Below are 11,115 nucleotides of genomic sequence, written 5' to 3'. Positions count from 1 at the left end.
TTTCTATCTGAAATCACCAATTCCTGACTGTTTTTCACGGCCACCGCGAGCCTGCTCTGTGCTTCTTTCAGAGGACTGGGGATGATGGCCTTCTGCTGGCCTCCCTGCCTCCAGCTTTGCCTTAGTTTAATCCATTGACTGTCATACTCCCAGATGAGTTTTCTTCCATGTCTCTTTTCTTCCATGTCTCTTTTCTTCCATGGCATTTGACTTCACTGAACGCAAATTTTATCACAGAGCAACTAGAATTGCTTTTTCCAGAGTTTTCAGCAGACTGGGGGCAGACACGGAGAAAGTGGGAGTCTAGTGTCTTAGTTTGGATTTCCCCAAAAGCAGAGCCTGAGACAAGGATTTGGGAGCAAGTAGTTTATTTGGAAGGGGAATCCAGGAAGCACTGTAAGGGAGTGGAGAAATGACAGAGAAAGGGAAAAAAAAGCCAGTGAAGTGTGTGTCTGTTGGTGACCAGGTTATCACTGGGACACCGGGGACATAAAGCCATAGGGACTATTGGAAAACTTTGTGGAGGATCCCCCAGAATTGTCCCACTGAGGCCAGCAGGCTGGGGTATTTACCATCAACTGCTATCCCTTGATGCTTCAGGACTGCCTCTGGGATGACTTCTGACCTGCCTCACTTGTGGCCAGAAAATGTCCCCAGATGGAAACACTGAAGGTGAGTGCAGGAACCAATTGTATACCATTGGGAAGATACATCCCCATCAGACATTGGTTCTTCCTGAGTCTGGAGGACATTATCAAAGATGTGACGAACAAGACGAATCTTCCTAAAACATGTTGGTACACATGTCACTGCCCTATTTCTCTCCTGCTCAAAACTCACTGAGGGCTCTCCCTTAGCTACATGGCTCAGCCTGGATTCCATGACAGCCTGTGAGGATGACCTGTGTCTGCCTGGGCTGCTGGAATTTCTCTCTGCCTCGCTCCTCCACCACAGCCAGAGAGTGTGACCACCAGATCATTTCAGGCCCTGTCTATTTCTACACCTGTGCCTTGGCTCAGGCTGTGTCCCCAACCTGGGCTGCCCTCTCTCACACTGCTTGGCTGAAGGGCTTCACTTCAGAATCCTTTCCTTCGGTGATCAGTTCATCTCTTTTTATGAACCCTTCTTTTTTTTTTAAATTTCTTTAATGTTTATTTATTTTTGAAAGAGAGAGAGGGGGGGGGAGGGGCAGAGAGAGAGGGAGACACAGAATCCGAATCACGCTCTAGGCTCTGAGCTTTCAGCACAGAGCCACATGTGGGGCTCAAATCCACATGCCGTGAGATCATGACCTGAGCCGAAGTCAGATGCTTAACCAACTGAACCACCCAGGTGCCCCATGACCTCTTCTTATATGTCTCACCCACAGGGGACTTTGCACAGTCTTGTATCTTTTTTAAGTTTATTAATTTATTTTGAGAGAGAAAAGAGAGAGAGAGAGCAAGTGGTGAGGGGCAGAGAGAGAGAAGGAGAGAGAGAATCCTAAGCCGCCTCTACACTGTCAGTGCAGATCCCACGAACAAAGAGATCATAACCTGAGCTGAAATTAAGTCAAACACTTAACTAGTTGACCCACCCAGGTGCCCCATACATAGTCTTGCATTTTTGCTTTCATTTTCCACTTCCCAGCAATGCTGAAACCAGCAAGAATATACTACTGTATCTCCAGTGTCCAGAAGGGCGCCTTGCACACACAGGCACCTTCTTGGTCAAGGTTTGCTGATGGTAAGCACAAGGATTGGTTTCGCCCCTCTAACTGCAGTGAGGGTGCAGATGGAAAGATGCACCTCTGTGTCCATCCCACTCCCCTGGGGCTGGTCACCACATTGCCCGATGTCAGCTTGCTGATGGCCATTGAAGATATAAGACTCACAGCTAATGCACGGCCCACAGGCCCCCCCTCTGGGACTAAAGCACAAAGGAGGAGGTGGGAATGGTCTTTCTGGTTCTAGACACCAGGACTGCCAGGAAGAGGAGCTGAACAGAAGTAGAGAGTGGGGGAAGGGCAGCCCAAGGGGTGCTAATCCCAGCTTCCTGTCTGGATTTTCCTTGACTGCTGCTCAGGGCCTATCTTAGGATGGTCACAGCTGCCGAAATAGATCTCTCCCCTCACCTGTTCTGAAGCAAAGAAGACCTTGATAACTTCCTGTCAAAAGAATGCATGCTTTGGTAATTTTTCCAGGATGTGGGACAATAATGAGGCACTGGTGCCGAAGTCCCTGGGTTCTCCGCCTCTGCAAAGTAGCAGCCAGAAACGAGGGAATGGCCACAAGGGGAGAGTCAAGGGGCCAGCCACCTGTGTCTGGCCAGGGTCCAGTCTTTTCTGTGAACTTGGTTGATGTTTGCTTCCTTGGTCTGCTCCAGAAACCACTCCTAACCTGAAGGATGCACCTCTGACTCAGAGGGACAGCACTCCCTCTGCGCTCCTCACTCACCTGCCCTTCCCCGCCTCGCCTGCTCCTACAGAATTCTCTACTGGCGGGTCTCCCCAGCCCCTCACGCGCTCACTCAACAAACACGAGCCCCGAGGCTCGGAATTGGAGGTGCACGAGGTTCAGGGAGGAGTAAGATGCTATGCTCAGGGAACCCAACGCAGGTTGGAGGTAAGCATCCCTCAGAGGCGAGGCCTCGGGTGGGAGGGAGTCCCGGGGGGGGCGTGGGGAGCATAGCACGCTCGGAGCTCAGGGACTGGCGAGGGACCTGCGCATGCGTGGAAGGAGACCTTGGCGTCCCCCGCGTCGCCTAGGTAACCCGGACCCGCGAAAGCAGGCATGGCCTTCCGCATCGGAGGAAGCTGGGGTCAGCCCCCGCCACAGAGTGCAGCCCCGACGGTGAGGGCTGAGCTGCCCTTTGAGGTTGGCTGATTGGGGAGACGTCCCTGGAGGGGCCGAACCCGGAGCAAGTGGGGTGGGTGAGGTGAGCGACCCCAGGCGCCGAGGAAGAGGCTCAGGGAAGGGGGAGGCCGTGCGCGGGCGGGAAGAAGAAAGCGACCCCTGCGGGAGTAGGGAGCAACTCGGGGGGTGCACGGGCGGGGGGTGAGGAGAAGTTGGTCCCCATTCCTTGCCCGCCTCGCCTGGCTGAGTCTCCCGCTCCCCACCAGCCCTGCGTGACCGTCCTGCAGCCCCTCGCATGGGCCGCCCCACCTCCGCCTCCGCAGCCCGGCCGCGTGAAGGAAGGTGAGACTCCGGGCTCACCCGCTATGTACCCCGAGTCGGCCTCGCACATTCTCTGGGCTTCCTCGCTACACCTCCCTCCCGCGCGGCCCCGGGCTGGTGTTGGGAGATGGGGGCTGGAGGGGGGGCGGGGAGGCCCTGGGATCCCGGCGGTGGGCAGTGGGCCGTGGGAGACATGGGTGGGCTTGCTGAGCACCCCCCCCCGCCCCCAGACCTGCTGGAACTGATGTTGCTGCAGAACGCGCAGATGCACCAGCTGCTGCTGAGTCGCCTGGTGGCAGCAGCGCTCCACCCAGGGCCAGCTCCTCCCGGCACGCAGGTGCGTCCAAGGGTGGGGATGCATCTGGGGTGGATCCTTGAGAAAAAGAATCAGGCAACAGTGCAGTGGGCCTGCCTGGGTCCCTTTGGCATCCATTATGTGCCAGACTCCCCTGCCAGAAGCCTCCATCTGGTGGGAGTCCCCAAATCCAGACAGCTCAGGTCTTGTTTTCAAGGAGGTCTCCATACAGGCCCCGGAGGACAGGCACTCCTGTACCCTGGGTCTGCAGGGGGCTTGATACTTAGTAGGGGCTCAAGTGATATATGCTGAACAAGTGAAAAGAATAAATGAATGACAGTGGAAACAAGGCAGCTTTGGCTGTGACTGTCACGGGAAAAGGTACAAGGCCTGAGGGCACACCTGGTTGGGGAAAGACTCCTTGGAGGAGCAGGTGACCTTGAAAGCTTGGAGGCCAGGTTGTGTCCAGCATCCAGGCTTGCCAGAGCTGCTGCCGTTCCTCAAACCCTGGCCCTTGGGGGGGGCTGGCGGGGGGCCTGGGATGAGCACCCCACCTCCCTGATGGGGCACAGGTGGGTCCAGGGTCTGGGGGTGAGGCCAGGGGCAGGTCATGGGACTCCTGACCCAGTTTTGGAGTCATACCTGGAATCTTCAGCCAGGTCTGGGTGACCTCAAACAAGTTCTTTAGCCTCTTTGAGCCTCAGTTTTCCCTGCTGCAAAATAAGGAATGAATGTCTCCAAAGTACCTTGCTTCCATGTAGTCAATGCTCCATTTTATGAGGAGAAATTAGCGGAACAGAGGAGTGGGGGTAGGGAGAGCTGTGTCCGGTATCATCATCTCTCCTCCCCCGTTCCCACAATTCCCAGGTCTACCTGGAGGGTCAACAAGAGGAGTATGAGGAGGAGGAGGAGATGCAAGCCCAGGAGGAAGGGCCTTTGGTGTTCCACCACCACTACCTCCCCTGCCCGATGCCCAGGCCGGGTCCCCTGCTACCCTGGCCAGTCCCTTTTCTTTCCCCTCCCCCACATCAGCCTTACTTGCAGGACATGTCCCAGATTCAGCACCGCCCTCCTGCCCCTGGGAGAAGGGGGTCGTAAGTGAGGCTGGGGGATCTGGGCATTGCCCAGACTCTTCTCTGGGGCTGGGCTGGAAGAGCTCACCAGGGGGTAGGGGTGGAGTGGAGATACTTGTGGGTGAGACCCCAGAGACCCCTTCTGATGGGGGGTGTCTTCCTTTTCTCCATCTCAGGAGAGCTATCCCCCCACCACCACCCCCCAGTGCCACAGGGACTGTGGGTGCAGATGTACCCCCGGCTTCAGGTAGGGGCAGGGTGGGTGGGCAGTGGGGCCCAAGTCCAGGCTGGGGGTGGGTCAGGAGGGCCATTTTGGGAGTGGGGAGCTCCTACCATCACTACTGTAGGCAACTGGACTGTCCCTTTCCCTTTCCCTCCTTGGGTCCAGTGAGGCAGGAGGGAGCCAAGGTGAAGGTGCTGTTCTCTCCCCAGACTTCTATGATGCTGAGAGCCTACTGTGAGGATGGACGCCAGTCCCAGGACGCTGCCAGCCTCACTGCAAGGCTGGAGAGAACCCTGGAGCCCCCGAGTCCCCTCTAGTGCCTGTGACTCTGCGCCCATGCCCAGCAGCCCGTCTCCTCCCTCAACTGCAGCCAGGCCCTCTCCTGGGTGCATCAATACACTCTTCACCCCACTGAGACCCTGAACTGACCTGATATCTGCCCAGGAGTAAGAGTCCCTCTAAGCATCATCCAGGGCTGGGAGGCCACAGAGGGTGGTCTGGGAACCAGAGCCCTCCCTCGACCTCCTCCACTCACCCCTCTCTGGGATAGCTAGGGCTGGGGGTCTCGATGGCCTAATGCCCGGGCAGGTGAGGGGAGGACTGATTTTGTTGTCTGAGGCTCTCTGAAGGCCCAGAGTGAGGCGGGAGAGGCCTGGCTCAGAAGGTCCTGGAGCTGAGCCAGTTCCCTTGGGCGCTACCCTCGCCCCAGGCAGAAAGGAGAAGTCAGAGTCATGTCCTGCTCCGAGCGGGGGTGGCCTGAGGTCCCAGAGGGCCAAGTAGGAACAGAATGTCTCTCTGTCCCCCTGGACGAGGGTGTGTCACCCCCACCCTCCCTCAGGAGAAGTTAGTCACTCAGGGCTCCGTGAGGATGGGTGCCTGGTGCCTGGGCTGGTCAGCCTGGGGGCGCCCCAAGGCCTGGGCTGGCTAGGGCTCTGGTAGTCCCCTGTGAAGACATGGGCAGAGGAAGTCTTAGGACACATTTGGAGGGAGAAGTCCAGGACTGGTGTGTGCCCTTCTCGGCGGCTGAGTTTTATCCCAGGAGAAGACATTGAGGCCCAGGTGTATATATTCAGAGTAGAAGAGGAAATGGCCCCAAAGTCCTCTGCTGTTCCTTACAGTCCTGCAGCCAGGGCTGGACCACAACCCTGAGGAGCCATGCTGAGTTCCAGTGACCGCCGTGGTGGTGGCCATGCCACTCGTGTAGACTGTGCCCAGTAGGCCCGACTTAGATCCCTTTAAGCACCTTGTACCCCATAGGTGCCCATCCGCCTCAGGCGCCAATGCTGGCCGAAGGCGAAGCACAGGAGGATGGATGTCACAAACAGGAAGAGCAGCACGGACACCACTGTGATGATGACGACCATCTGGTTGTCTGGGATGGGCTCTGGGGAGGGAGAGGGGGCAGCGGTCTTAGAAGTCCTCTGGCCCTAGGTTCCAGGGCCCAAGAGGTGTGCTTTGTCATCCACCCGGCCCTCCCCCGTCTTGCAGTCACTTGTGTTGCAGGGATGAGCAGCTAATGTGTAGTATCTAGAGGAAAGGTGGGCCGGGGTCCAGGCCACCAGCCAGCCCTCTGTGAGACTGTGAGGGCTGATGTCCCCCAGCATGTGGTTCCTGATCACCATGGCCTGGACAGTGGCATGGTCCAGACCAAGCCCTGGCAAGAACTGAGTGAGCTTCTACCAACTTTCTGAAGACAGGGAACACCTTGTTCATCAAGGGTCACAGAACAGCGGAGCTCCGGGGGATCTTAGGGCCAAACCTCTACATGTAGAGAGGGGCCATGGCCAGAGAGAGGAGGCTGAGTTGGTCAAGGTCACACTGTTCACTAATGGCCAAGCAACTAGCTGGGGTCCAAACTAAGCACATGGAAAGAGCTTCAGGGAAGAGGGAGAGCAAGAGGGAACCGCCCCCCCCCCAGGATTAAGTGTGGGGTCCCTGGGTGCCTGGCCCCTGAACCTGGTGGTGAAGGTTTTTTCTTGCCCTAAGGAACTGAAGGTGCATGCCCTTCCCCACTCCCTCCATCCAGGGGCTCTCCCTCACCATAGACCTTGAGCATCTGGGGTTCCGAGATTCTGGAAATAAGGCCCCCACCATGAGACCGCAGGTCTAGGTCCGCCCGGCAAGAGAAGTTGTGGCGTCCGTCTTCCTTGTGAGCTGTGACGTTATGGGTGACTGTGGCCTCTTGAGGGTCAGGTGTCATCATCCTAAAAGTCTTGTTGTACATGGCCTCCTTGCCACGGAGCAGGGTGAGAGTGAGGCTCTTAAGGGGTGCCACAGTGGGCACACAACACTCGATGGTGAAGGATTCCCCCACAGCCACCCAAGGGGGCTGCAGTTTCAGCAGCACTTGCTTTGGACGGTCTGTGGGGAAGAAAGAGGGGAGTCTGGTCAGGATGGGGGTGCCATCCTACAGGCCCTACCCAGCCAGGCCCAGCCCCTGGCACCGTAGTGTTCTAGACTCGGGGAGGAAGTGGGCTGGGGCCTGGCCTGGTCCAGAGTGTGAAGAGAGGAAGAAGGAAGCAGTTCAGGGTGAAGGATGTGTTGGGCGGTAGTTTTACCAACAGGATGTTTTCTGGAATGGTTAAGAATGGAGGTGGTCAGGTGTCTACAGAGAGGAGGTCCAGGAAGTGTACAGTCAACTAGAAATAAAAAATCTGGATCAGTCTCCTCCTTCTCCAGAAATCAAACACAAATTTCCACATTATACGGCTGGATGATTAGATTGGGACTTAGAAGGGAATGTTCATTAGATCGGGGCCACCAGTTGTGGGATCCTCACTTAAGACGCAGGGACTGGAGTCAGACCTGCCTTGCTTCTCCAGGATCAGGTTCATAGCTACCTCCATCCTTTATCTATTAAACAGGGCCCTCAGTGGTACCCTGGGCTCTCTTTTGAGCTAGAATACCTTGCCTCAATCACCCCCGGATAATATGTTGGATATAGGATGTCTTTCTATTCACTGGATCCACTGATGTTGGTCATGGGAAGGACCCAAACCATAGCCTCGCTGCAGAGATGTGGAGGAAATCCTGGCTTATGGGAAGGTCTCCATGCCCGTGTGTGTGTGTGTGTGTGTGTGTGTGTGTGTGTGTGTGTGTGATGGTCACACATTTGCCAGGGGCCCTCGGGATTATAAAAGCCCCAGGTGATGCCTTAACTTTCTCTCCATGAGGGGAAGTGGTAGCTAGAGAGAGTGCTGGCCCTTCTTTTGGTGCCCCCACTACTTGTCATGGGGTGGGGGGGTGTCCCACGAGAGGGGAGGAGACCGTGGGCCCTGCCTGGGAAGTGACTTTTAGGTTTGTGCGGGCCTTGCTTGGATTGTCCTTTGAGCAAGCCTCAGAACTGGGGTTGCCAGCAGGCTCAAGGAGGAGGCCAGTGAAGGGTGTGAGCAGATTCTGAGCCCAAGGTCAGGGTCCTGTTCCTTGTCACCCCAGGAGCCCAGGGAGGTAAGGACCATAGCAAGTGCCTGGGAGCAGTAACAGAGTAGCTCTGCAAACACACAGCTGACATGGGCTCTGGCCATGGGGAGGAGGGTCCTGCCATGCGGCACTCACAGAACACGTTGACGTTGAGACTCTTTAACTTCTGCTTGCCGGAGCAGGTGACGTAGCAGTGGATGATTGTGTCCTGGGAGGCATTGGAGACCATGTACTGCTTCCACTGAGTTCCTTGGGCTATCAGAGTCTTGCTTAGGGTGGTCTCCAGACCACTGACATCAGGCTGGGCACAGCTGGTACTACAGTTGATAAACTGGGTCTCTCCGGGCTCCAAGGCCAGCTGCTCTGGATGCATGTATACCTCAAACATCTCACCAGACCCTGGAAGACCAGAAATACAGGGCAGCAACAGTCTCTGCTGCCCTGCCCCCATGCAACTGCCCACTGTGGGTAGTCTGATCAAGGGGCAGGTGCCCAAGAAGGAAGTCCAGAGTCCCCTCTGCTACTCTCCCCTTGCTCAGGCCTTATTTATTGCCTCAAACGTCTAGACAGAGGTCTCCGTGCTGTCCCAGCTATCTCCCTGCCTCTGGTTACTCTTCCGCCAGCCCATCACCTTCAAATTAGTCTTCTTTGTCTCCATTCTTCTTACATCTTCCAGTACCATGGAGAGGGATCCTATTTGACCTTCAAAGCCCAGCCCAAATGTCCCCTTCTCCACGAAGACCTCTAAGAACTGGAGGTGGACTATGTCGTCTTGGTCCCTGTGGATTAACCCTTTCTCCTTTCTTTTCTCTGCAAATGCTTTTTGAATACCTGTTCTGTGCCAAGTGCCATTCTAGGCTCTGGGGACACAACAGTGACCAAAGCAGACCAAATCCTGCCCTTGCAGAGCTCACATTATAGTGAAGGAGACAGACAATCATCAACAAGTGAAACAGCCAGTCTGCCAGGTGGTGATCAGTGCCCAGGGAAAGAGAGAGAGGGCGGGGTGGAGCCGTCATTTTAATAGTGTGGTCAGCACAGGCCTCACCAAGACATCCTGCAAAGACCTGGAGGGGGTGGGGGTGAGCCTTGTAGCTCTCTGGGGAGGGGGAGTGTTTCCAGCACTAACACTCTGGGTCAAGGGCATGCTTGGTGTGCTTGAGGAATGGCAAGATCAGGATGGGTGGAGCTCAGCAAGGAGGAAGGCAGGGGGAGAGGAGTTTAGAAAGGTAATTGCAAATGATTTATATTCATGCTGACTCTCCCTTAGATGTTCTGGAGCTTCTAGAAAGCAGGGCCCAGATTTTTCAGGTTTCTCTTGGCACAATGCCCTGTGAATGGCAGACATTCAAGAAGTCTTTGGTGCATAAAGATTGAGTCCCCAGTGCTCACCTCCCACTCAGTGATGGCCAGAAGGTCCCTGGTCCCAGCTAGCTGGACCTGCCCTGTGCTCCCACAGCACCAGCATGTCCCCACTCAGCCCTCAGCTAGTGGCATGTAATGAAATGACAAGAAAGGAGCATTGCAGGTAGACAGAGCTGGATTCGAAACCTGAGTTTGCCATGTACCAGCTGTGTGACCCTGGGCAAGGTGCTTTCTCTCTCTGAATCTGTTTCTTCCTCTGTCAGGTGGGCTAGTAATACCCTTCTTGCAAGGTTGTGGTGAAGGTTCAGTGAGATAGTACTTGAAAAGCACCTGGCAGGTTGTCCAAAACAGAGTGCTCAGCACACGGTAGCATTTCCCTTCAAGTCCCCTGAGCCCCTCCCTGGAAGATGCGTGAGTTTCCCTTTTATAGGCCATAGTCAAAAGGCAATGTCCTCTGCTACCCCCCACCCCCGCTGTCCCTAGGCCACATCTGAGGAACAGCTGGGGCAGTCCCTCACCTTCCCTTGAACCCTGGCACCCCCTTCCACCTCAGGCCCCCGTGCCACCCACCATTTGGCCTCCATGACCTGCCACATGCCATGAAGCTGTGGTCACCAAAAGGCTAGCTTTTCTTTTTTTCCTCTGCCAGAATCATGGAGAAGCCAGGTTGGCACAGCATCCATACCGATGGTGGCTGCCTCTGTGTTCAAAGCCTCAGTGACTTCAGGCCAGGACCCCCTCCCGCGCCTGAAGCCAGGGGAGCAGGGGCCCACCCTCCTGGCTGACACGTGCCGAGTCAGGAACCCCAGATACCAGCTCACCTGGGCAGCAGAACAGGGTGAGAAGGGTGGCAGGCAGGCCCCAGCTACCAAAAGGGGACATCTTGCACGGCATCCACAGGCTCCCAGGGACCAGCTGAGGGCTGCCTTGAGAGAGATGGATGTAAGTCAGGAAGAGGTGGCCTGGAGCCGCAGCCTGGAACTCTGGCCTTCTATGAGCTGGTGACCACATTTCCTCTCATTATCTGAGAGGCACTCGGGAAGCCACTTGGAAGGCTGGCTCCCAGAGCCTCAGGCCTGCAGGAACGCAGGCAGAGGAAGCTGGGTAGTAGCTGATAAGCCAGGGTATAACCTGGCCTTCTGCCACGCTGCTGTGCAGGGGGCAGGGTGAGCAACGGCTGCACCTGTGTGCCAGGGATGGGGGTGTCCATGGGGCTCGGTGCACTGTGGGTGCACAGAGGACAGAGATGCCTGTAAGTCCCAGACCTGGGAACCCCAAATCCCAACCCAAACGTTGTCCGGTTCCCCTCTGGGAAGAGAGTATCCAAAGTCAGGCTTGTCTAGGACATGCAGTCTCCATAGCGAAGAGGGCAGGGAGCCGGGCTTCTCAAAGGAGACCTGAGCAAGCACTGGAGGTACTCCATCAGAGCACCCCGGCACAGCTACTTAAACGTCAACAGCCACCCACTTGCAACCTTGACCTGTCCTGACTCAGCTGATAGGGACAATTTGAGGGAAGTGCTCCCACAACAGTCCCCGGCAGCCCAGACACAGACAAAGGTAATGGGGGTCAGTCTGGCTGTAG

At 56.1% G+C, this 11,115-nt stretch overlaps 2 protein-coding genes across 2 annotated transcripts; one reads left to right on the top strand and one right to left on the bottom strand.

The window, feature by feature from the left end:
• Window positions 1–2,711: 2,711 nt before the first annotated feature.
• On the top strand, window positions 2,712–4,574 carry PRR29 (proline rich 29). The gene is made up of 4 exons (XM_039235933.1): window positions 2,712–2,831; window positions 3,101–3,176; window positions 3,386–3,492; window positions 4,318–4,574. Exons 1-4 carry the CDS (start codon window positions 2,772–2,774, stop codon window positions 4,546–4,548), a joined length of 474 nt encoding a protein of 157 aa, XP_039091864.1. The 5' UTR covers window positions 2,712–2,771; the 3' UTR covers window positions 4,549–4,574.
• A 1,173-nt stretch (window positions 4,575–5,747) lies between these two features.
• ICAM2 (intercellular adhesion molecule 2) lies at window positions 5,748–10,557 on the bottom strand. The gene is made up of 4 exons (XM_039235932.1): window positions 10,353–10,557; window positions 8,302–8,565; window positions 6,787–7,107; window positions 5,748–6,130 (listed from the first exon to the last, which is right to left on the bottom strand). The coding sequence occupies exons 1-4, from the start codon at window positions 10,540–10,542 to the stop codon at window positions 5,982–5,984; spliced, it is 924 nt and encodes a 307-aa protein (XP_039091863.1). The 5' UTR covers window positions 10,543–10,557; the 3' UTR covers window positions 5,748–5,981.
• Between the last annotated feature and the right edge of the window lie 558 nt (window positions 10,558–11,115).

Source organism: Hyaena hyaena, unplaced genomic scaffold (genome assembly GCF_003009895.1).
Source record: "Hyaena hyaena isolate Hyena2069 unplaced genomic scaffold, ASM300989v1 scaffold_104, whole genome shotgun sequence".
Taxonomy (NCBI): domain Eukaryota; kingdom Metazoa; phylum Chordata; class Mammalia; order Carnivora; family Hyaenidae; genus Hyaena; species Hyaena hyaena.
This window is presented reverse-complemented; position numbering and strand designations above follow the sequence as displayed.

Excerpts from the sequence above, each read along its gene's own strand:
- PRR29 (XM_039235933.1), top strand. The coding sequence starts at position 2,772 with ATGGCCTTCCGCATCGGAGGAAGCTGGGGTCAGCCCCCGCCACAGAGT. Across the intron at positions 3,177-3,385 it reads GCCCGGCCGCGTGAAGGAAG|ACCTGCTGGAACTGATGTTG; the intron begins GTGAGACTCCGG and ends CCCCGCCCCCAG. Across the intron at positions 3,493-4,317 it reads CAGCTCCTCCCGGCACGCAG|GTCTACCTGGAGGGTCAACA; the intron begins GTGCGTCCAAGG and ends CACAATTCCCAG.
- ICAM2 (XM_039235932.1), bottom strand. The coding sequence starts at position 10,542 with ATGTGGTCACCAGCTCATAGAAGGCCAGAGTTCCAGGCTGCGGCTCCA. Across the intron at positions 8,566-10,352 it reads CACCCTGTTCTGCTGCCCAG|GGTCTGGTGAGATGTTTGAG; the intron begins GTGAGCTGGTAT and ends CTGGTCTTCCAG. Across the intron at positions 6,131-6,786 it reads CCAGATGCTCAAGGTCTATG|AGCCCATCCCAGACAACCAG; the intron begins GTGAGGGAGAGC and ends CTCCCTCCCCAG.